Here is a 26,068-nt window from a genome sequence, read left to right as displayed (position 1 = left end):
TAAAATCTGTTCTCATGTTGATGGGCATTTGAATTTTCTTTCCAGCTTGGGAATATTACAAATAAAGCTTCTGTGTGTGTGTGCGCGCGCCTGCGTGTGTGCATGTGAGTGTGTGTGTGTGTGTGTGTGTGTGTGTGTGTGTAAGTCTTTATTTTATTTATAGATGAGTGCTCTCTCTGTTTGCATTTATGTCTGCATGGCAGAAGAAGGCATCAGATCCCATTACAGATGGTTGTGAGCCACCATGTGGTTGCTGGGAATTGGACTCAGGACCTCTGGAAGAGCAGCCAGTGCTCTTAACCACTTAGCCACTTCTCTATCCCTGTGTATAAGTCTTTAGTATACTGTTGTATATCTATCTTCTAAGCCTAGGAGTAGAAGTGCAGGATAATAGGACATACAGACTTATCAGAAACTGTTCAGTATTGTTTGGATCTTGAATGTTCCTCAGAGATCTGTATGTTAAAGGCTCACTCTGCAGGGTAGCATTTTGGGGAATTAATAGAACCTTTTATTTTATTTTATTTTATTTTATTTCATTTCATTTCATTTCATTTCATTTTGTTGGTTTTTCGAGACAGGGTTTCTCTGTGTAGCCTTCGCTGTCCTGGAACTCACTTTGTAGACCAGGCTGGCCTCGAACTCAGAAATCCGCCTGCCTCTGCCTCCTGAGTGCTGGGATTAGGTTTAGTTTCCTGTGAAGGTTTTAGTTTTCCATGAGATTGTGGGGTGTTGTCTCTTCATTCTTTCCCTTTGTTCTTTGAACTTTAGGTAAACTATTTGTCTATCATTCACACACTGCTGTTTCTACCTGGCCCTCTTACAGCAGTTTTATCTGTTTGATTTTGGACTGGAACCCCCAGAGCTATGAGCTGAACAAACTCTTCTCTTGTAAGTTAATTGTCTCAAGTATTTCATTATAATGATGAAGAGCCTACCTTGAGCTGTTGAACCGTTTTCTAAAATGTATGCACTTTACACAATCTGCTTTATATTCTAGCTCACATCTGTGGTCATATTACCTTGAATATGCCTGATCTCCCAATCTCATCTATATTAGAACTCAGGTTGTTTTCTACCCTTTGCAAGGCTTGGTTCTGTTCTACTTTACTTTTAGGTATCTAAAGGATGTAACTAGTATCAGTAATATTTTATTGTATTTGCAACATTGTTACTGATTTGATGACTGTTACTTATATTTATTAGGATTCTTCTGTGTACTATCTAGCTGTTCACTTTTGGGGGAATTTTGTGATGTCCCTTTGTTGTTTTGTTTTGTTTTGTCTTGAGACAGGGTTTCTTTGTGTAACCCTTTAGAATTCACTCAGTAGACCAGACTGGCCTCAGACCCAGAGATCTACCAGCCTCTGCCTCCTGAGTGCTGGGATTAAAGGCGTACACCACCACTCTCTGGCCTTTTAACACTATCCTTTATTCTAGTGTAGTATCTCCTCTCTTAACAAATATATCCAGTGGCTCTCAACCTGTCTAAGGCTGTGACCTTTTAATACAGTTCCTCATGTTGTAGTGACCCCCAACCATAAAGTTATTTTCATTGCTACTTCATAACTCTAATTTTGCTATTGTTTTGAATTGTAATGTAAACATTAGTGTTTTCCGTTGGTCTTAGGCAACTCCTGTGAAAGGGTAGTTTACCTCTAAAGGGGTTTCAACAACAGGTTGAGAACCACTGTCCTAGAGTTGCAGACAGTTGTGAGGTACCATATGGGTACTGGGAGTTGAACCTCAGAGCAACAACTGCTCAATCCCTGAATTTTTCCAGGCCATCTGTTAAGTCTATATTTTTCTTCTTTCCCTCCCTCCCTCCCCTTCTTCCTCTCTCCCTTATATCCTGGCCACCCTTAAATCTCGGTCTCTCTCCCTCTTTCTCCCTCTCTCCCCCCCCCCCCCCCTTTTCTTTCTTTTCCTTGGAGACAGCCCTTGTCTTGGAATTAGCTCTGTAGACCAGGCTGACCTCTGCCTGTCCCTGCCTCCGGAGTGTTGTGATTAAAGGTATACACCACAACCACCCACCTCTTTAGTGTTTCTTAAAGACAAAAATCGAATTTTTTAAAAAATTAACATTTATGTACTTACTTATGTAATTGTGTGTGCATAGGCCACAGCATGTGAGTGGAGGTCAGAAAGCATCTTGCCAGAATTGGTCTCACCTTCCTCTCTTGTGAGTACAGAGGACCAAACTCTAGGTTGTCAAGCTTAGTAACCAGTACCTTTCCCACTGACCAGTTTCATCAGCCCCCAAAAAGCAGCTGCTTGGTTTGCTTTTGTTGTTGTTTTTGAGACAAGGTCTCTGTGTAACCTTGGCTGTCCTGGAACTCACTTGTTTTTCCTTTTTTTGGGGGGGTGGGGGGGTTCGAGACAGGGTTTCTCTGTGTAGCCCTGGCTGTCCTGGAACTCTTTGTAGACCAGGCTGGCCTCCAACTCAGAAGTCTGCTTGCTTCTGCCTCTCAAGTGTTGAAATTATGACAAGCACCTTCACACCCCACAGATTCCGATGATCTTTTAATTGATGTAAGTAGACTGACCAATCACAGAACTGTAGTCTAATGAATATATTAGTTACTTTTCTTGTTGCTGTGACCTTAAGGAAGAGAGGAAGGTTTACACTGGTGCATAGTTTGAGAGTACAGAAGACCATCATTGTGGGAAAGGCATGGAGGCAGGAGCTTGAGGTCAGTTCACATTGTCAGGAAGCAGAAAGGTAAATGTTGGTACTCAGCTGGCTTTCTTCTTTTTCTCTTTTCTTCATTCTGGGATCCCAGTACCTGAGATGATTCCACTATAATCAGGATATTTTCTCCACCTCAGTTAAACTTCTGGACACACCCTCCTGCACACACTAAAAGCGTGTATTCTAGATGCTTTCAAATCCAGACAGATTGAGGGTGCACATCAGTCCCTTCTATGTTAGTTGAACATGTAACTGATTCAAGTTTTCTCACTCAGCACATTAATTAGTTCTTATTTTGTAAACATTTTCTTTGTAAGTTGCCTTGTAGTTAACATATCCAGTTATAACTCATAAGTACAGCATCCAAAATCACTATATTGCTTCATGTGTACTGTAGGTACAATAAAACAGCAGTCTCAGTTCTTTTCTGTCATTTATGACCTCACTAACCTTCATTTTTCTTAAGCATATGCATTATCCTGTACTTTAGAGCTGTTATTATAGCACAATTATATTGAAAATGTTTTATGTGTGCATGTCTGAGAGTGAGTTTGTGCCCCTGTGGAGATCAGAAGAAGGTGGTGGATCCCATGGAACTGGAATTACAGGCTGTTGTGAGTTGCCCTGTGTATACTGGGAACAGAACTCAGGTTCTCTGCAAAAGAAATGAACATTCGTAATCATTGAGCCATCTTCCCACCCCTGATAGCTCAATTAAATTAAATGATTTTAATTTACCTTTATTTATGGATTTCCTTCATATAGATCCAAGTTCCTGTTCAGTAACCAGAATGAACTTCTGTTTCCTCAGATAACTTCTTTTACCTTTTCTTACAGACATCCTACTAACAGTGGAGTCTCTTAGTTTTGGTACATCAAATCATACTGGGTTGTGTGGAGGCAATGTTGGGGATTGAATTTAGAGGGCCTTGGATATTCTGTAGATAAACTATGTATACCTCCAGCACCTGGCATATTTAGTTCCTTTACTGTGAAAGGTACTATCTGTACTAAAAATTTGGCATTGGCTCTTTCCTCCCTTTCTCTAACACCTTAAGTGTTTCAGTCTTTTTGTTAATGCTTTTGATGAGACCTTGTAATTGTTATTCTTAATGCTTTGTGTGTATAGACCTAGTACACTTATTTCTCCTTCCTCAGAGGTTTTCTTTGTCTAGTTTTCTATAGTTTGAACAACATGCTGAAGTATAAGTTTAATTTTGGTTTTTATCTACATTGGTAATCTCTTAGCTTCCTGGAGCTGTAATTTGTAGTTTGATATAAATCACTAATTATGGAAAATTGCAAGTCTTTGTTCCTTTTTTTCTTTCCATTTCTCTCCCCACCTCTCTCTCTCTCTGTGTGTGTGTGTCTGTTTGTCTGCCTTTCTCAGTCTTGTTACATTACATATTATGCCTCAAAATGGCTCTTGGCTCTTTCTATTTTAGTTTCCCCTGTAGCTGGGCATATAGAATGCACTAGGGAGCCCTATTGTTAACCTTTTCTCGTTGTTACATTTTAAACACTACTTTAAAATTTTTTGAGGTTAAATTATATCACTGTTTCCTCCCTTTTGCCCCTTCCATGTATCCCCATTATATATATATGTATGTATATATATATATATACACACACACATATACTATTTTTTCCCCTTTTGAACATATTTTTGGCTTTTGTCTCTGTTACTTATTTGAAATTGTCACACATTATTGGATGTTTTGGGGTTTTGTTGTTTATTTTCACTCAGCATTTCAGTTTGGGAAGTTTCTACTGAAATCCTTTTCTTTACCCCTCTGCAGTACTGGGGCTGGGTGTATATTCTAGGACTGAGCTTCTACCTACAGCCCCTATTGAAATACCTTCAAGTTTATTGATTTTTTTTCTTCAGTAATATCTAGTCTATTAATGAACCCATCACAGATTTAATTTTTTGTTACATTTGTGTCTGTGTATATACACCATGGCATCTAGTTTATAAAGGTTTTTGTCCTAGCTGGACATGATGGTGTGTGCCTTTAATTTCAGCACTGAGAAGGCAAAAGGCAGGTAAGAAACCCTGTTTCAAAAACAAACAAAAAAAACCCAAGGACTTTTTAAAAGACGTATTTATTTATTTTATGTATATGAGTACACTGTAGCTGTCTTCAGACACACCAGAAGAGGGCATTGGATTCCATTACAGATGGTTGTGAGACACCATGTAGTTGCTGGGAATTGAACTCAGGACCTCTGGAAAGGCAGGCAGTGCTCTTAACTGCTGAGCCATCTCTCCAGCCCCCCCAAAACTTTTATCCTGCATGATTCTGTTCAGGGGTTTAATGCTTGTCTGTGTTTATATTATTTACCTCTTAAAGTGACTTTTACTTAGTGAAAAGCCAGATACCATATATCAGAACAGAAATTTAGAGGCAAAAGGTCATTTTTGGATAGGTTCTATGCTAATCTGTCTAGGTGTTGGGTTGGGTTGGGTTTGGTATGTGCTTTAGTGCCCAAAGCTTCAGTTTCCCCATTGTTCTTATTTGAGTCCTTTCTTTAGAAAATGACCCTGCAGCTCTTTCAGCTGTAATCCATTGTTGTTAACAGTGGAGCCCTGTGACATGTAAGATTTTGAGAAAGGATGCATTCTGTATGTCCTTACAGTTCAGCTTTTAATGGACATATGTCCTTGTTCTGTGCTGTCTTAAATTCCCCACACCCCCTAGGTGAGCCAGGAAGGCTAGCCGGGGGTAGAGTTTGAGGAAATGCTCTTCTTTGGATAGAGTTAAGTAGTTTACACATTAGTGTAGGAGTGCATTAGTCAGGGGTCTCTAACGGAACAACGGATAGAATATATATATATAAATATATATATATAAATAAGCATATATATGAATTATCAGTTGGTTTACAGATATGGACTGGGTAGTCCAACAATGGCTGTAGCATGACAGAAAGGTGGAGAATCTGATATTTGTTTAGTCCAGAAGGCTAGGTGTCCCTGTGATCTCAATCTGGTACTTGGTATTGGGGGTAGGGTGGTGTGGATTCCTAGAGAGCTATTAGTTTTCATTCTATGTTGGATTTAATACTGGGCATAGAAACAGGATAGATGAATTTGTCAGTGAGGGCAAGCACTCAGAAGAAAACTGCTCTGGCCCAGTTACCATAGTTCTTCCTGTTTCAGATCTGATTAAGAAAAATCCCTCACAGGAGAGCCCAACAGCTTGATTTTTTTTTTTTTTTTTTGATAAATATTCTAGAGCTGGGTGTGGTGACACATGCCTTTTTAATCCTAGCACTTGGGAGGCAGAGGCAGGAGAATCCAGGCAGGAGAATCTCTTTGAGTTTAGGGCCAGTCTTGTGTACATGGAGTTTCAAGACAGTTAAGATTACATGGTGAAACCCAGAATTTAAAAACAAAAAACAGGGCTGGCGAGATGGCTCAGCGGGTGAGAGTACTGACTGCTCTTCCGAAGGTCCTGAGTTCAAAACCCAGCAACCACATGGTGGCTCACAACCATCCGTAATGAGATCTGATGCCTTCTTCTGATGCATCTGAAGACAGCTACAGTGTACTTATTTATAATAATAAATAAATCTTTGGGCCGGACTGAGCAGGGTTGACAGGAGCGAGCAGAGGTACTAAATTCAATTTCCAACAACCACATGAAGGCTCACAACCATCTGTACAGCTACAGTGTACCCATATACATAAAAATAAATAAATAAATCTTAAAAAAATAAAAACAAAAGCTGTGTATTCTGGGGATATAAAGGAAGATTTTTCTCACTTGTTGTTGAAAGAAATTTCTAGGCTGAATTATTGGACACCGTTGTTTGAAATGAATTTACCACATATGAGTTGGGATATTTCTGCTTGATTTATGCCTTCTTACGTTATTATCACATGTACCTAATAATAACAAGAATGTAATATATCCCGAAACCATGTGGAGTAGTTCTCTAAATGGTTATTTATCAAAACTGCTTCAGCTGTTCTAGAACATTTACATTTCATTTTAAAATTTACATTGAGCTTACTTCTACAAATGGTGTCAAACTACCTGGATAGCCACCACATAGAAACAAATGTATCTGAACTGTGTACAGGGGAATTTGAGGCTCATTTTAGCCATAAAACTAATGATATATATATCATATATCGGCATGCACTAATGTAAATTTCATTTTGTTTTAAATTATACATTTAAGTGACAATTACAAGAATAGTACAAATAGTGTATATACCCTTTACCCATTTAGTTAATTTAAAACAATTTATTACTAGGGTGTGTATGTTGAGGTCAGAGGACAGCGTTGTTGGGTCAGTTGCCCTCCTCTACCCTTACAGGGGTTCCAGGGATGGCACTCAGGTGTCAGGCTTGCATCACTGGGTGGTGCTCATCTTTACTTGCCTAGCCACCTCACCAGACCCCTTTGAGTGAACATTTCCATTTGTTTCTCTTTCCCTCATTCGCATCTGTTTCTCTCTTAAATGTCTTAAGGTGATTGCTGGTCTTTTCAGCTATAAAGCCACATAACTTTTCTTTTATAGTCAGTAGTTTAGAGGTTGTTTTGTTTTGTAATAGTTTATTCCTCCCAGCTATCCCAGCTGTGAGCTGAGCCAGGAAGCTCTAAGTGCTCCTTACCGCTCTTACGTCCTGAGTGTGCTCCCTCTTGTCGATCACTGCCACCCCCCAACCCCCTAAATTTTATTTTCAGAAAAGCTTTCTATAAGTTGCTGAAACTGGTTTTGAAGTTTCACATTTTTAAAAAAAGATTTATTTATTTATTATATGTGAGTACACTGTAGCTGTCTTCAGACACTCCGGAAGAGGGCGTTAGATCTTGTTACGGATGGTTGTGAGCCACCATGTGGTTGCTGGGATTTGAACTCAGGACTTCCGGAAGAGTAGTCAGTGCTCTTAACCCCTGAGCCATCTCACCAGCCCGAAGTTTCACATTTTTGACTAATATTTTCATTATTTCAAAATACCTAACAGTTTCCTGTTTTTCTAATTTTCTCTTTGACCCATGGATTATTTAGTACTTTAAAATTTTTTTGTTACTATTTCTAATTCATTTCTTCTCTTTCTCTTCCTCGTTTCCTCCTTTCTTCTTGCCTTGTCTTTTTTCCTTTCCACTGTTTAGCTCCAGTAGCCGGGAGTACAATCCTCTTGTTTTACTGTCCTGAGTGCAGGCCTTTTAGCATTGTAACCTTTTCATTGCTAACTTGTTCTCAGAAAAATAGTCTTAGTAGATTCCTTTGGGTGAAATTGAGACTTCCTTAAACTAATACAGGAATTAGCAAACTAGGGCTGAAGGGCTAACTACTCACGGTCATTGTTTTTATATCTTATAAGCTAAAACCGTCTTTCTATATGTGAGTGTTAAAAAATAAGATTAGTATTTCATGACAGGTGAGAAGTAGATGACTTCTAAATTTGGTGTCTACGTTGTACTGGAATAGAGTGGCTCATTTCTGTGTTGTTTTTTGTTCATGCAGCAGTGTAAGCTGAATAGTTGGCTCAAAACTCTTACTATCTGGCCCTTTACAGATAAGCTTACCAAACTGATACAGTATCTGTGGTATGCAGCCCCTCTTTGTGCATGTGAGATAAATGCTTTACCACTTAGTTATAACTGAATCCCAAAATGTCTGCTATAAATATTATTCCTAGCTGTGTGTCTGGGTCTCCATTTCAGTATATCTGTTAGCACAGGTTACTGATTCTCACTTGTTTCCTCTTGTCATATTTTTGTATGTTTAGTTTCTTAGTTTCTAAGAGGGATTTATTAAAAATTTAGATTATACTATAGAAAAGAGTGAGTTTTAAATAAATGAAGGTTTGATTTGACTGAAGGTCAGACTGGAAACTTAGCAGTCCCACTACATGCTCAATGAAAACAGGAACACTTTATAATTTTCTTTTTTTTTTTTTTTTAGCATCACAGAACATTTAATTGCACATTTAATTCACATCCATCATCAGACACTGAGGTCATATTGACTTCCACTGGTCAGCAGGCGGCTCTTCCACCAGTGGCTCCCAAGGCTTCCACTGCAACATTTTCCTTTCCAGACTTAGTTCTTTTTCAGCCTGAAGAATCACCTCTTCTACTTCACCCTTAACATCTTGGTTCTGCTTTGACCACATCCAGCTTCTCATTGGTGATCTGTTCTGTGTATTTTCTATCGGCTGCATGTTTAGGAAGGTGTTTCAGAAGATCAAGAATCTTTATATACAATATTGTCAACCTCTCATGTGGAGTGTCGCACACCCAATACTTTATAATTTTCTTAAGAAAGTAATTTTAACCCAGCGCTGCAGTCAAATGACCTTTTGTATAAGTAGAATTCTCACATATGCATGGGCCTAGAAGCCTTACCTTGTTTTTAGTTATTTAGGGATACATTTAAGCAAAACAGAAAAGTAAACTAAGAACTCAGGGAAAAGGTTTTAAAAAAGCATTGAGCCATCCCAGCAGAGCAGGGAAAAGACTTTGCTAGGCAGTTGTCTAGAATGGTTAGAAAGCAGTAATTCTAGATTTGAACAAGGATATCTTGGTGGGATGAATACCATCATGGAAAGCTTGAAATAAAAGTTGTTATGATATAGGACAAGAGTATAAGCAAAACCAAAACTAAGGTCATTAGAGATGTCATGGAAATCTAAACAAACAGGGTAAGGAAATTATGGTTGTTAAGTTAGACTGACATGGTGTTATGATATTAACTAGGACTGTAATAATGCATTTGATCTTAAATCCAGAAATAATTTTGTCTTCAAGTAACTATAAGGTTATGACACTGGACGATAGAATAGAAAATGAACTGTATCAGGAATACGATTTCTTAATAATAATTACATAGTTTAAAAAGTGCTGTTTCTTGATTTTCAACTTTGAGTCAGCCTTTAGTCACCACAGGAATGGACAGAGCCTGTAATTGCCTAGCAGAATGTGACAATTATAATAATAAAAGGGGTGGAAGAGGCAGGGAGATTATTACCTCTAACAGTTTTGTTTTTCACAGAATCAAGACGTAATGCTGAATTGACAAATAAACAATAAAGATGCACTATTAAAGCTCAAAAGTGGTCAGGTGTGGTAGTGCACACCTGTTTTCTCAGAATTCCTGAGGCAGAGGCAGGACGATTGCTAATGTCTTAGTTAGGGTTTTATTGCTGTGAAGGGACAACATGATCAAGGCAACTTTTTTTGTTTGTTTGTTTGTTTTAAGATGTATTTATTTTATATGTGGGAGTACACTGTAGCTGTTTTCAGACACTTGAAGAGGGCATTGGATCCCATTACAGATGGTTGTCAGCCACCGTGTGGTCCCTGGAGAGTAAACACAGGACCTCTGGAAGAGTAGTCAGTGCTCTTAACTGCTGAGCTATCTCTCCAAGCCCCCAAGGCAACTCTTACAAAGGGAAACATTTAATTGGGGCTGATTTACAATTTCAGAGGTTTAGTTCATTATCACTATGGTGGAAAGCACGGCAGTGTGCAGGCAGATGGTGCTGGTGCAGCCAATAGCTCTAAATCTTGTTTAGAAGGCAGCAGAAAGGGACAGTATCACATTGGCCAGACTTGAGCATATATATGAGACCTCAAAGTCCTGCCACCACAGTGACCTACTTCCTCTAACAAGGCTACCACACCTCCTCCAATAAAGCCACACCTTCTACTAGCACCATTTCTCATTGGGCCAAGCATATTCAAACTACCACAGACAGTTTGAGAATTAACATCCTGTATAGAAAGTTCCTCAGCATGACCTCATCTCAAAAAGTCTATTCCATGAAGCACCTGAAGACTTTCCAAATATTAGGGAAGACATGGCTATCCAGATCTAATAGGCTCAAAGGATTTTATAGATTTGATCCTTTTTAAAGATGCTCTCCAAGGCTTATAGTGAGTCCATCAAAAGAAGTAGATAAAGGAAATTCTAAAAATAGTAAGAAAAAAGGTGTCAGGTTAGTTTGCATATAGCTTAGTGGTAGAGCACTTGGCTGGCTTGTATAAAGTTTTGATACAAGTGCCATGGGGCAAGAGGGGGAGCCAGAAGAAAATCATAATGGGAAGTTCTATTAAACTCACAACGGATGTCTCTGGAGAAACCATATAGAAAAGAATCAAATGGATATGATATATTCAAAGTCCTGAGGTGGGTGCGGAGGAGCAACTAAGATTACTGTACCCACTAGAGTTACTCTTTAGAATTGAAGAAGACATACTTTCCAAGACAACAAAAGCCAAGGGGATTTGCTGCCACTAGATTAGCTGTAATAAATGAAAATTTAAGAAATATGAAACTCAAAAAAATCAGTCTTTTAGAGAAAACCAAAAAATAACCAAAAGTATTTTAACAAAATAGCAAGACCATGTTTTATTAGTAATAACCTTGAATATGAGGATTCTTCAGCTAAAAGATATAAACTGAAAAAAAAAAATGAAATCATGTGGGACCAGTTGGTATGCTGCTGTGAGAAACCCAGTTCACTAGTGCAGTCACAAAAACTAAAAGTGAAAGGATCAAAGAAGAGACTCTTCACAAGCAAACTCCAAAAGTGAGTAGAGAATGCACACATTAAACTAATAACCGAAGACACAGGTTACTCTATAAAGGTGAAGGGCTAGTTTAGCACGCTAGAATTATAGTTATAAATATGTATTTATGGGCCAGAGAGATGGCTTAGGGATTAGGAGCACTGACTGCCCTTCTAGAGGTCCTGAGTTCACTTCCCAGCAACCCAACCACATAGTAGCTCACAACCATCTGTAATGGAATCCAATGCCCCCTTCTGGTGTGTGTGAAGACAGCTACAGGGTACTCACATATATAAAATAAATAAATAAATCTTTTTTAAAAACCAGTATTTATTTAATTCTGGGGCCACTCCTTTATGTAAAGCAGACAATACTAGTTATAAAGGCTCTAATACAGTGTCATTTGGGACTTCATCCCAAATTCATTTTAATGAGCAGATCATCTAGAAAGAAATCACCAGGGAAGCATCAGAGATAAGGCATACTACAGAACAAGTGGGTCTGACAGACATTTAAGTAACATGCTGCCCAGCAGGTGTAGAATGTGTATTCTTCTGCATGTGCTTATAGTCAGAGGCTACAAGACAAATCTAAAAGATCGAAGAACTTGACATGAGAGTTTGCTTTCTCTGAATACAATGAGAAAAGTAAAGCCAAGAGAACTTTAGAAATAGTAGAAGTAAGCTGGAGAGTGATGGTGCATGCCTTTCATCCTAGCACTTAGAAGGCAAAGATAGGCATAGCTCTGAGTTCAAGGTCAGCCTGGTCTAGAGAGTGAGTTCTAGATCAAGACTATGCTGTGAAACCCTAGTCCCTTGGAAAACTCACATGTCTAAAATATTTATGACTTCTAACAGCAAAACTACAGTTATGAAATAGCAAGGAAAATAATTTTATGAGGGTCATCATAGCACGATGAACTGTATTAAAAGTTCACAGCAATTGGAAAGTTGAAAACCACTGCACTGAATTACTTAAGCAAGGACATTTTTGGGGTGTGTGTGTGTGTGTGTGTGTGTGTGTGTGTGTGTGTGTGGTTTTAACATAGAGTACATGAAAAAAGTTGTAAGTTCTGTGAAGGAAGTTATAAAGGAGAGCAATCAGTAGGGCTAGACCAGGGCCAAGGAGATAAAAGCTCAGTACAGCAGGGGACAAGATCCAGGGCCCTGGCTAGGAATGGCAGAGGAGGGAAAAGGGAAAATACGATTAGGTGTATCTTCTAGGCAACTGATGATACAGATGCAATATGGTATCACTGCATAATAGTACTTTATTTCTGTTTATGGAACAAATTACTAAGAGCAGGACAAATGAAATTTTTATTCTGGAAAGTTTCACAAAAGATTGTTAGTCCATCTGCTAGAAATTTTGTTTTGATTTTGTACTTGGGTATTTATTTCAATATTTCATGAGTATGTTCATTTAAAGAAAGAATCCTAGAGATTTAAGACTTTTTAGATAGTTTGTTTCCCTGATGGTCTTGATAGGTAAAAGAAATGATACCTTATCCTAAAATTTCATGTGCATGTTATATCTGATCTGAATTTAGGTTTTTGGTTTAGTTTCAAAATCTTAAATTTTACTTCAGTGGCTTTCCTCGATTGACATATTGTCTTTTAATCACATTAATATTCTTTCTTGAATTGCAAATAAAACCAGTTCCCATCAAATTTGATAAACAAACATTTGTACTGCTTAATAACAGTATTCCTTTGCTTTGTTGGCCCTGTATATTTAGTTTGTCAGTCAGAGGGAGCTTCAATAATTGATGCTTGAAGCAAATGAAGCTGATTTATGTGTTGACATCGTCAGAGAGCTAACAAGTCCACAGGAAATTGCTGGACTTATGTAAACTGACCATGTGTTTCTAAGGAGACTGTTGATGCAGTCTTAACCTCCCTTCCACACTTGCCACATGATGTCTCATTTTTCATTCTGTTAAGACCTCCTTGGCAATGCTGTTAATTGTTTACCCATGATGCACTCTTTATCCTCCTGCTAAGCATCCTTGTTGTCTTTGAGGAGAGAACTGGCTCCCTTGCACACATATGTCACATAAAGTAGTGATAACACAAGAGTGTTTCCTTTGTGATCAACCTCTTAATATTTGAGATTACTTTGTTCTGTGGGACAGTAGTTTATGTTTTTAATAAACAATTGCATGTATTTTTAAAGATTTATTCTGTAATTGATGACACTTGGTTGTTTTCAGCTGCTCTAGTTTGAATAGTGTTCTGGGAATATCCTTATGTCTAATTATATATAAGTCAGCATATCTTGGGTGTGTACATAGCAGTAGGTCACAGGGATCTTTTAGATATTCATATATTTGACTTTCATTGGTTGAATAGCATTACAAGTTGTACCAATGTATATTTCCATTAAATCACATCCAGCTAAGTCCCATGTAATTCTAAGAGTTTTTTTGCTCTGCCTTGACTGATGCTCCATTCTACTACTTTTCTTCACATGATGGTATTCTGTTAGGGAATTAACTTATATGTCCAAATAACCAGTAAGAGTAAACTTGTTTTCCTATGTTGATCACTATGTTAGAAAAATGTTTCTTGTTTATTTACAGTGATTGGGCTTTAGAGTAAAGACTTCCTCTTGTGTGGGGCATATGCTTGTTATAGAGTGAAAGCAAAGAGAATAAAACCAACAAAACGGCTATCCTATGCTTTTTTGGTTAAATGTTTTTGTGTTCATGCTCCAGAGGCCAAAGCCTATCACAAAACTATGCTCAATGCCAGTGAGGCAGAAAGGTGCTCTCCCAAGCCAGGCATTGGAAGTCATGGGGCCGTGCATGGAAGAGGGTGATCCTTTCACTAGAAAGGACAAAGTGCAGGTGCTACACAGTGCTCACAGTCTATTGCCACTTGACGGGATGCTGCTCACTTTCTTCCATTTGTACCTCATTCTCATTTCTTGTGTTTTGCTCTTTTACATTTTTTTTAAGATTTATTTATTTATTATATGTAAGTACACTGTAGCTGTTTTCAGACAATCCAGAAGAGGGAGTTAGATCTCGTTACAGATGGTTGTGAGCCACCATGTGGTTGCTGGGATATGAACTCCGGACCTTCGGAAGAGCAGTTGGGTGCTCTTACCCACTGAGCCATCTCACCAGCCCCTCTTTTATATTTTTAAAAAGGTTTTTAAAAGGTTTTTAAGGTTATAAATGCTTTGTTGATTATACACACAAACAACCATATTTTCTTTCACTTGTTCTTTTACTCTAAATACAAAACTTTGAAGTGTGTATCAGATGTTAAGAATTTTAGAATTCTCTAACAGGCTGGGCCCAACCACTAGTCCTAATTGTGTTAGTGAAAGAAATGAATAATTGTGAAAAGCAGAGAAAGGAAATTTAACTAACTTGCACTAGGAAGAGAAACATAAAGAAGAGACCCCTGTCCTTGTCCATCTAAAATAGGTTTAGATAGAGGCAGCATGGAAGTGGGTGGGTACTGCAGATCTAGGTGTCGTCTGTCTGTCCATTGTTGCTTTTCTGGTTCTGCATGGTGATCAGAAGGAGTTCTTACAACTCTAGGGGACAAGCTGCTTCTCGGATGAGTCATGCTCTAGAGTGCTGCCTTCCCATTAGGGACAGTTACCCTCATTTGGTCATAGTTTGTTGTGGGAGGTTTTGTTGTTTCTGGGGTCCTTGGTGACTGCAGGTTTAGGACATTGGAGACCTTTCAATATTTTGTGGGGATCTGGAATAGGACATTATGAAAAGCTGACAATAAGGTACCTCAGGTACTTTTATATTTGTTCCTTGCACCTTGAAGTGAAATAAAGAGGTTAGTTAGGTATTACCTTTTTGCTAGGTAGTGATTAACATTCCTAGGTGCAGAATTAAGGCATATAGTTGCAAAGTGAGAGGAGCGATACCAGGATTTTAGTTAGTTACCTTGTGGGCCCAAGTGAAGAGTTGGTCATTTTTTGGTTTGTTTTGGTTTTTATTTTTTTGTTTTGTTTTTGTTTTAAAGCAAAGTCAGGTTTTAAGAGCCTTTTACCAAACCAGCTGTATTTTGGCATGAAACATATTAATACTAAAGACACATATATAGAGAGGATATATCTATTAGCAAAAAACCATTAAATTCCTTACTTTAAAACCATGTTGGATATTAGATTATATACACACATTACATATACATGTATATATGTGTGTATATGTATGTGTATATAATATATAATACTATATAATATATACATACATACATACATACACACACACACATATATACATATGCACTACTGATCTAGGTATCCTTTCTGTTCATCGTTTCTTTTCTGGTTCTGCATGGTGGTCAGAAGGAGTTCTTACATCTCTAGGGAACAATATATATATATTTATTCCTCCCCGTCCCACAAGACAAGATTTCTATATGTTCTTGAACTCCCTCCATAGACCAGGCTCTGACCTTAAACTCAGAGATCTGCCTGACTGCATCCCAAGTGCTGGGATTAAAGGCCTGTGACACTACCACCTGACAAATTACTACCATATTTAAAACTCAAAAACCTTAACTTTATCTGCAGGTAGACAACAAGCTACAAAGTTTGTTCATGATCAGATCAGAAATCACAGTAATACTTTTATATCAGAAATTAGGAATTTCTGTGCTTTAACTATCCTGGTCTTTTAGGCGAGTTGGAATTTGAAATTTTTCTTTCATCCTGGTTGGTTAATTCCTTTATTTTTTAGTGGTGTTTTGTTAAACTTAAGTAAAAGAACCGAGGGTAGTAATTTCTGGATGCTTAAAACATTTTTGTTTAAATAATTGTTTTTGTAGTAATGCAGACATTTTGGAAGTTAGTCCTTCCACAGGAGCCAAAATGTTTGTAGTAGGAGCTGGAGAGCTACCTCAGTATCTTTAAGGAAAACCAAAGTTTCATTCCTAGCACCCACAGTGAGCAGCTCACGACAACCTGTAACTCTGTTTCCAGGGGATCCAACACCTCCTTCAGACCTCTGTGGTTCCCCAGCCCCCACAACATACATTTACACAAGAAAACACATAAGTTTAGAATGAAAATAAAGTATTTGTTATGTTATTCTAAAATTTATATAGTTATTTGAAGATTGTTTTATTACCCAATGAACCAAAATACTTATATTTTTTTGATTCACCAGGATGAACAAAATTGATCGATTTGAAGTACATTGGTTTTGCCTTTTATTTCATATTTATTACCCTTTTATAACCTTGGTTATCTATATTAGGCTTTTAATGAAAAGGCTTATCTGATGCATTTTAGCATTGAGTATTCAGATGTTCAAGTAGGACAGAACTCTTGTTTGAACAGGTCTGGTGGCTCATCCTGCAGTCCCTGTACTCAGAAGGCTGAGGCAAGAACATAGATTACCACTCAGTCATGGCTATGTACTAAGACTCTCATCTCAGAAAAGCCGAGGTGTAAGACTGGAGCTGAGTCATGTTTGCCCAGCCTAGTTAAATCCCCAGCACCATGAGACAAACGCTTCTCTCTTACCGTAAAGAAATCAATTTCTAAAAGCATATTTGCTTAAGAAATAGTATACACCAAAGATAGTTTTTAGGGTTAATGATATGGAAATTAATAATTTTAAAAAATTTGACCAGTATAGATAAAATTGTGTCCTTGTAGCTATCTATAGTTTTAGAAATGAGTATTAAAAGTCAAGATTCTTAGAATGTTAAATTATTTGCATGTAAATAAAAACTGCCAGAATGTAGTCATCTAAATATAGTTTAGTACTTCAAACATTGAACAATAAAAATTGTTAGAGGTACTTGCAAAATTATGTCCCAAGTGTTTTGCTTTTTTTTTTTAATAACTACATTGATAGGCATCTGCTATATTTTTCCTTACTACACAGTTTGCTCCTAATTTTCTTAAATATCTTTATACTTAAATAAATAATACTTTTGGTAAATTTAATAGTAACTATAAACCATTATTTTAAAACTTGCTTTATTAATTGAGTGCTCATTCTGCTTTTCAGCGGGGATCTGATGAGCTTCTGTCTTCTGGTGTCATTAACGGACCTTCTACCATGAACAGCTCGACTTCTGCAGGTGTGTATGGTAAGTGTGAACACCCTGTCCTGTGCTTCCTTTCTAGGAGCTGCTTTTTTTCTCATTCTTCTTTTGTGCCACTGTTTACAGTAAAAATTTGTGAATTTTACTCAATAAGAGAAGTGGAAAGATTCAGCTAAGGAAAAAAGTGTTGAAGAAATTTAGGAATGGGTCCACCATGTTGTCCATCTACCCCACAGTAATTGGGAAGATATTGTAGGTAGAGACTGTTTAATATAAACATGTAAACAGTGATATGGGAGGTGAGACTAAAGCCAACTTTGTACCGCTGAGCTCACCTTAGAGCACTGGAGAAGCAGCTGGGGAGATACATGTAGTTCAGTTGTGGTGCTTGCTATGCAGCCATGAGGGCCTGGCTTTGACTGCCCTGTCTGCTTATTGCCTGTGTCTGTTACCCAGGATTAGGGTGCAAGGGGAGGAGAAGAGAATCCTTGGAACTTGCTGGCCAGCTATTCTAGCTCTGGGTTTAGTGAGAGACATTGTCTCAGAAATCCAGGTAAAGAGTGATAGAGGAAATCACCCAAATCAATTCCTGGCTGCTCTGAGGATGCCGTGTGTGGGTAGTTGCCTATGCGCATGCACGCCAGGAAGCAGAGAAAGATGAATTCTACTACTCATTACCTTTTCCTTTTTTATTTGTTCTGGAAGTCTTGATCATGGAACGATACTGCCCATGCTCAGGGTGGGGCTTCCCACATCAGTAAAGACTTGGGAAAACCTTCCTAGACTACACCCAAGGGTTTATCTCCCAGATGAGTCCATTATCTGTGTCTTGAAGTTGACAATCAAGACTAACCAGCATACTCAGAATACTTGAAAGCACTGAAAATATGCAAACAGCCTGACTTACCTGTGAAGTTTCTGTGTGGGGGAGATGTTTGCCTTTGTTTTTAGAGCTCTTAGGTCATGCATCAGAGACACAGACCTAAGGGGTGTTGCTAGGGATCTAATATAATTGTTGAGAATTCTAGACAGACCCTACCCAACTAAACTTGTTTGACTCATTCATCTCTTAATGTTTCTTTTAAATTGTCCTAGATTCCCAGAGCACTATGTCCTGGAGGGGGTGTGTGTGTTACTAGTACCTTGAATTTCCTTATGATTTCCACTTGGTAATGAGGAACTAATTTTTCTTTCATCATGCTGGGAATTGGACCCAAGACCTCACATGTATTAAGATGAAGTTGTATCTCTAGAACCAAAGAAACCTTTAAAAAAATAACTTTGTAATAATCCAAACCCAGGGTTGTCGGAATTTGTGGTATTTCCCCCTCTGCCTCCAGAATGCTGTTATATATAGTCTGCTAATAGAGTTGCTGACTTTCTATGGAATATACAGGAAAAACTGCATGTGAAATTAATTAAGGAAAATTGTGAGTTGATTTATTGCAAGCTTTTAAACAGAATAGTGATAAGGTTGTATTTCACATATGCCTTGCCAATGACACCCACATTTTCAGCTGTTGGCCTAGCCACCAAGTGGTCCAACATGATGGTGCGTTCCTGTAGTCCTAGCCTGGGGAAGTGGAGGCAGGAGAATCAGAACTTCAGGATCATCTTTGGCTACAATTTTAGAAAGTGGAAAGGAAAAAAAAAGTGTGTATGTGAATGTGGGGGGGGGTTGAGGGAGGGGAGAGCGCACGAGCCTAGGCAATAATAGGTAAAAAGATTGAAAGCTGCTAGAAAAAAACTAATCCTACTTATTCATATCCTACTCTACCCGCTGCTTTTAAATCAAAAGCTCTGTATGTTGTCCATGAGATATTTTATAAAGAGCGTCAGTCTCTCATTGACTAACTTTCAGATTTAACTGTTCTAAGAGGATGCGACTATAGCAGAAACACTAAAGAATTAGATCTACCAAATCCCATTCTTGCTTATTTTGTTACAATAAATAATAATATAGATATATTTAAAATGAATATTTTATGTTGCATAAGGATACTGGAATACTGGTGCCAAGCTATGACACTCCCAGGCGATGTGGGATCTATGGTTATTCTCTTAAGCTATTGTTAGTGTTATTTTAAAATCCCATGTTTGATGAGCTACTTGAGGTGCTCAGGAGGTAAAGGCCCTGCTGCCAAGCCTCATGGCCTGAGTGTGATCCCAGGCAGTTCCTGTGTGGTAGAAGGAGAGAACTGACTCCTGCTGTCCTTGACTTCCACACATCTGCTGTGACACACACATATCTACAAAAAAATCAATACATAAAATGTAATAAAAATCCTTTCTTTCTTGTAGGTACATATTTTGTAAGAGCTTTAAATTACGAAGCTTAGTTCTAAAATAAAGAATATTCCTTCCTATGAGCTTTACCTAAATATAGACTTGAAGATATTTTGACTCAGCTTACATTAATTTGTTATTATAATATGCTGCTTTCACTAGTGTATGTGCTCACGCATCCTCATGCACAGGGCAATGTATTTTATATCTGGGAACTTGAACATGGATCTGCAGTTTAATTTTTTTTTCTTTTAATGTCCTGTGATAACTGAAAACATTTCAACACTTCATAACTCATTCATTATCCTTTTAAATATAGTTGTACAAACGAATGTCAGAAACTGATACTATTCTGTTTGTTTACTAAAGAACTGATTTGTTTTGTTTTGTTTTGTTTTTCGAGACAGGGTTTCTCTGTGTACCCCTGGCTGTCCTGGCACTCACTTTGTAGACCAGGCTGGCCTCAAACTCAGAAATCTGCCTGCCTCTGCCTCCCGAGTGCTGGGATTAAAGGTGTGTGCCACCACGCCCGGCTAGAACTGATTTTTATATCAGCCCACTGTTACTCAGACTAAACAGCTACTTTTAAAGTCTTCCTTTTAGGTACAGGTGGCCTTGACTAGTACAAGTGATTTATGGGACCTATGGGTCATCTCTGTATACTGTTTGCCTTTTCTCCTACTGCTTGGAGGACTTCTATCTTTCATCTCAGATTGTAAAGGTGATGGCTACCTTTTAGCAAGAGAGACAACCTTGAGCCTGTCCCTCATAGTTTTTTATGTTGGCATTACAAACATATAAGCAATGTTGTTTAACTTCACAAGCATAATGTTAAATGTTATGTATTTAATATCAGTATATGTTATATTATTGGCTCATTTACACAATGTTTAAAAACATAAATACTAATCTGTGTTGTAAAAAATCAAAATGTGCTTGGAAGATAAATATAACTGGAAAGAGAAAAAACTTCACGTGCATAAAGCTCACGTGTGTTTCTGTGTGAGTGAATGTGTTGTGTGTGGGTGCCTCCTGATACCAATAGAGGTTGTTAGATCCCTTAGAACTGGGGTTATAGGTCACCCACCTGGTGTGGGTGCTGGAAACTGATTAGAGAAGAGTAACAGCAAGAGGTCTTAACTGCTAATCCACCATCATTCCTGCCCTGTATTCTTGATTTGGCTGCTGATTATGCAGTCTATTTACGAAGCTATGATAATATTAATACTAAAATCTATTAATGACTACAGTACAAAAAGAAAGTTATAGAGAAACACTTTGATATAGTTCTAACAAACATACACAAGATGAACACAATATATACACAGTTGAAAATATATGTATAGACTCTTAGTGATCATTCTAATGTCTATTTTCTTTTCCTTTCAAAACAGAAGTCCCAAATTATTACTAGACTGCCATACAAGAATAAATACCAATTTCCTCCTCCCACTTTAAATGGAATGTCAGTGATAAAAGAAGATTGGCAGAGATGAAGTCCAGCTTTAACTTTCCTTAACCTCTTCTCTAAGGATAGGAATGTTGGTGATAGTGGTAGTTTGAGTAATAATGACCTCCATAGGCTGATTATTTGACTGCTTAGTCATCAGACAGTGATAGCGCTTGAGAAGAGTTAGGAAGTGTGACCTTGTTGGGATAGGTGTGGTCTTGTTGGAGGAAGCGTATCACTGAGAAGGGTGAGGGTCGGGGTTCAAAAGCCCAAGCCAAGCCCTGTGTCACTCTCCCTCTTGGTCAGTGGATCAGGTTATAGCTCTCAATACTTCTCCAGCACCATGGCTGCTGCCGTGCTCCCAGTCATGATGATAATGGACTAATAAACCTCGGAAACTAAGCAAGCCCACAATTCAATGCTTTCTTTTGTAAGAGTTGCCTTAATCATGATGTCTCTTCACAGCACTAGAACAGTGATAAAATGATAAAGTGCTGTTTTACAATTTGAACGAGTAGTCATAAATTATAGTAGAAGATCCTATTAGAAAGTCTGGTTCCTAAGCAAGAAATCAAATCCCCTGTCATCTATCAGAAGATCTAAAAATATACCCAAGTCTAATTTGTTTTGAATTACAGCACTCTCATCTATATTTGAGTTAACATACCATACTTAAATAATACTCCCATGATCAGCCTGGCTTAATTTATGTATACAAGAACAGGCCCAAAACAAGAAATTATAAAATATGTCACTACATCAGATGAGTGGAGAGAAAATCTTATTACAGATTACTAAAAGCATAATTATAGCTGTTGGTAATAAATACAAAATAAAACAAAAGCAAATTAGTGAGATAATCTTTGTATTCACGTACTTGAAATAATCTTCATTTAAATCACTACAAAATCTGGAAGACTACTGACATAGCATGTATGAGGTCCTAGGTGTGTATAATACCCAGAAACACAACAGAGCAGTGTACTAACAGTACATACCTAGTTACAAACACACATTTGGGAGGAAGTGTTATATGTGTGTGGGAGAGGAGGGAATGTTCAATTTTATATTTTTAGGTCAAGTCGTATGTACAATCACAACATTAAATATTGCTGTGTTTTTATATGGCCCTCTTGACATTTATTTATATAGGATTATAGGTAGTAATTTTTCATTAGTTTTTCGAAAAGGAATATTAGGAATTTGGTAAGATTGTAATTTTCTGCCAATAGTGACAAATATCATTTAATATTTAAAAGGATTATAATGAAATTTTAAAATAGTTACATTTGGCCTGTCTTCATACTATTTGTGGGAGAAGAATATTTCTGAATTTCATCTGCATAAACTTGAGTAATCATTATAAAGGCAGGTCAGTTGTAGTTAGTATGATTTGAATAAAATCTTGCTATATGCTAGGATAGTCAGTTCATTTTTGCAGCGGCTGGTCTGAGATGTTAGAGCAGAACAGCATCATGGGGAAGTACTGTACTGTAGAGTGTTGAGTAGCATGCCTGGAGTTTGAAGTATGTAGGGGTATTGAAAAATATATATTTCAACCAAGGTCTGCTTATTACTACTGAGTAGCATACAACATTTAGCTAGTAGAGTGAGAAAGGCTATAATGCTTAAGAAATAAACTAAAATTTTACATATAACTCATCCAGATCATTTTGGTTATATTAGGCACAAAATTTATATCATAATCTTTCTTAAAACTTGTTGTTTGTCTGTTTGTGTGAGCCCTGGCTAGCCTGGAACTCAGTCTTTAGATCATGCTGGCTTCGAACTCAGAGATATGTTTGCCACTGCCTTCTGACTGCTGGGATTAAAAAGTGTGTGCCACCACAGCCTGGCTTAAATTTTATTGTTTTAATTCTTTTTATTTTGCAGTATAAACATTTGAAAAGGGTTCTTTAAAAATATATTAGTGGCCTGGAGAGATTGGTGAATAAGGTTAAGAGCACTGGATGCTCTTGCAGAAGACTCAGGTTCAGTTCCTAGCGCCTACATGGTAGCTTAAAACTGTCGGTAATCTCAGTTCCAGGGACTCTAGTACCTATTTCTGGCTCCTTGGGCACCAGGCATGCAGAATGTACATACATGCATGCAGGAAAAACACTTATACCCGTAAAAACAAACATACACATGAGATATTTTGGATGTTGAGTTTAGAGGTATGGTCATACCTCAATTAGTGATTGGCATGCTTTTTGAAAATGAGTAGGGGCTCTCAACCCATGGGTCATGACGTGGGGGGGGGGGTGTGAACTATCCTTTTACAGGGGTACCTGAGATGGTCAGAAAGTACAAATATTCATATTATAATTTATAACAAGCAAAATTACAGTTACAAAGTAACAACAAAAATAATTTTATGGTTGGGGTCACCACAACATGAGGAACTGTAGTAAGGGGTTGTAGCATTAGGAAGGTTGAGAGCCACTGTCCTAGAGTGTGCTTACACAGACCTGGGCAATATAGTTTACTATACACTTAGGTGTATATGGTGTATGCGGTTTAGCTTATGCCCAAGACTGCAAACCTGTGCATATTGATTTTGTGCAAACCTGTCACCCTATTGAATACTATAGGTAGTTGTAGTTCAAGTGTTGTTTATCTAAACTTAGAAAATGTATACTTGTGGTTAATGCTTGCCTTATGAAAGTGATACGTGAATCTATGAAGCAATATAATTGATTTATCCTAATACTTTTCCTCAAAAAAAAAAAAAAAAAACCAGACAACAATTAAATGTAATGGCCATAGTGAAAGACCAAAAGTGGGTTCATTAAGAGGTGGTTGGTTTCATTTCCCACTCATGTCATCAACCCATAGCTCATGAATTTCAAATCTGGTGCACTAGGTCAAGTGTGACAATTTAGTTAATATAGTATGTCAACCCAAATTAGTTTCAGTAATTTCAAACAAATCTTATGTTTTTTTAGCTAATGGGAATGACAACAAGAAATTTAAAGGAGATAGACCTCCCTGTTCGCCTTCCCGTGTTCTCCATCTTCGAAAAATTCCATGTGATGTCACCGAAGCAGAGGTCATATCATTAGGTCTACCATTTGGCAAAGTAACTAATCTTTTGATGTTGAAAGGAAAAAGCCAGGTACGTAATATTTAAAGATTGTCACTGAGTGATTATCTTCTGGGTGTTAGTATTTCATATAATTTCTATTTTCTTGAACTTAAAAATAACTAGTTGATTTGAGACGGGTCTCTATGCTGCTCTGGCTGATGTAAAATTCATAAGCTCAAGTGACCTTTCTAAAGTCCTGCCTCCTAAGTATCTGGGACCGCAAGGTGTGCCACCTTGTAAGTATCTGGGACCGCAAGGCTGTGTGCCACCTTGTAAGTATCTGGGACCACAGGCTGTGTGCCACCTTGTAAGTATCTGGGACCGCAAGGCTGTGTGCCACCTTGTAAGTATCTGGGACCACAGGCTGTGTGCCACCTTGTAAGTATCTGGGACCACAGGCTGTGTGCCACCTTGTAAGTATCTGGGACCACAGGCTGTGTGCCACCTTGTAAGTATCTGGGACCACAGGCTGTGTGCCACCTTGTAAGTATCTGGGACCACAGGGTGTGCCACCTTATAAGTATCTGGGACCGCAGGGGTGTGCCACCTTGTAAGTATCTGGGACCGCAAGGCTGTGTGCCACCTTGTAAGTATCTGGGACCACAGGCTGTGTGCCACCTTGTAAGTATCTGGGACCACAGGCTGTGTGCCACCTTGTAAGTATCTGGGACCGCAAGGCTGTGTGCCACCTTGTAAGTATCTGGGGCCACAGGCTGTGTGCCGCCTTGTAAGTATCTGGGACCACAGGCTGTGTGCCACCTTGTAAGTATCTGGGACCACAGGCTGTGTGCCACCTTGTAAGTATCTGGGACCACAGGCTGTGTGCCACCTTGTAAGTATCTGGGACCACAGGCTGTGTGCCACCTTGTAAGTATCTGGGACCACAGGCTGTGTGCCACCTTGTAAGTATCTGGGACCACAGGGTGTGCCACCTTGTAAGTATCTGGGACCACAGGGTGTGTGCCACCTTGTAAGTATCTGGGACCGCAAGGCTGTGTGCCACCTTGCTGACTTTCAGCTTTTCTTACTATCTATGGCTACAAATTAGTTTTTAAGTCAATTTTTCCCCTGTATGACAACAAACAACACAATAAACAGGAAAATTTTTTATCTATTTGATTTGGGGTCATTTTCTTTAAGACCTATTTTATATTTTACTTACTTGATGTTTTTAACTGTAGGATGACTCCTAAAAATATCATGTAATACCTAAGAGACCTTGATAGAGAAATTATAAATTGCACTTCATTTGTCTAACTAAAGAACAGTTAAGTTTTCCAGACAGTGCAGTTATCACTATAAACTAAAGGTCTGATTGGCTTTTACATGGGATTTAAGAGTTGGGAGCAGCAGGGTATGGTAACACACGCCTTTAATCCGAGTGCTAGAGAGGTAGAGGTAGGTGAGTCTCTGAGTTGAAGGCCAACCTGTCGAATTCCATACATAGTAAATTCCAGGACAGCCTGGGACTATGCTGAAAGATCCTGTCTTACAACCAAAACAAACAACAGGAACAGAAAGGTTTGGGAGTTACATCATTTATAAAATAAAATTGAATGTTTAGCTAGATATGACTGAATAGTTAGTATTTTTAAAAGTGGAAGCAAACGTTTTTTAAAGGCTAGAGATTTAGCTCAGCAGTTAGTTAAGAGCCCTGGTTGCTTATGCAGAGGACCTAGGTTCAGTTTCCAGGCCATAAGTGGTGGCCCATAACTGGCTGTGGGCATCAGGCATACACTTGATGCACATATGTACAGTCAGGCAAACATATATATAAGATAGAAAATGAATCTTTTTAATAATGGATTGGTTTACAGTAGGCCACTTTTCTTATAAGAGCTCATTTCTTTTTAATATTTAAAAAAAAAAACTGATTGCTATAAATCTCCTATAATTTGGTCAGTGGTAGCCTGTTGCTTTAGGCTAGCCCAAAATAGTGTCATATCTCCTGCTTCCATAAAACCATTATGCATATTCTAGTT

At 38.2% G+C, this 26,068-nt stretch overlaps 1 protein-coding gene across 5 annotated transcripts in view; it reads left to right on the top strand.

Moving 5' to 3' along the window:
• Ptbp3 (polypyrimidine tract binding protein 3) overlaps positions 1 to 26,068 on the top strand; it is a 77,511-nt gene that overhangs the window by 7,677 nt on the left and 43,766 nt on the right. For 3 of the 5 annotated variants that reach the window (NM_178164.3, XM_006537851.3, XM_006537852.4), the window contains 2 exons: positions 17,226 to 17,307; positions 23,947 to 24,116. In NM_178164.3, the coding sequence (NP_835458.1) occupies positions 17,277 to 17,307; positions 23,947 to 24,116 (201 nt within the window). In that variant the 5' untranslated portion in view covers positions 17,226 to 17,276. The remainder of the gene's footprint in view (positions 1 to 17,225; positions 17,308 to 23,946; positions 24,117 to 26,068) is intronic. The other 2 variants (NM_144904.2, XM_006537854.4) reach the window with 1 other exon arrangement.

This window comes from Mus musculus, chromosome 4, assembly GCF_000001635.26.
Source record: "Mus musculus strain C57BL/6J chromosome 4, GRCm38.p6 C57BL/6J".
Classification (NCBI taxonomy): domain Eukaryota; kingdom Metazoa; phylum Chordata; class Mammalia; order Rodentia; family Muridae; genus Mus; species Mus musculus.
This window is presented reverse-complemented; position numbering and strand designations above follow the sequence as displayed.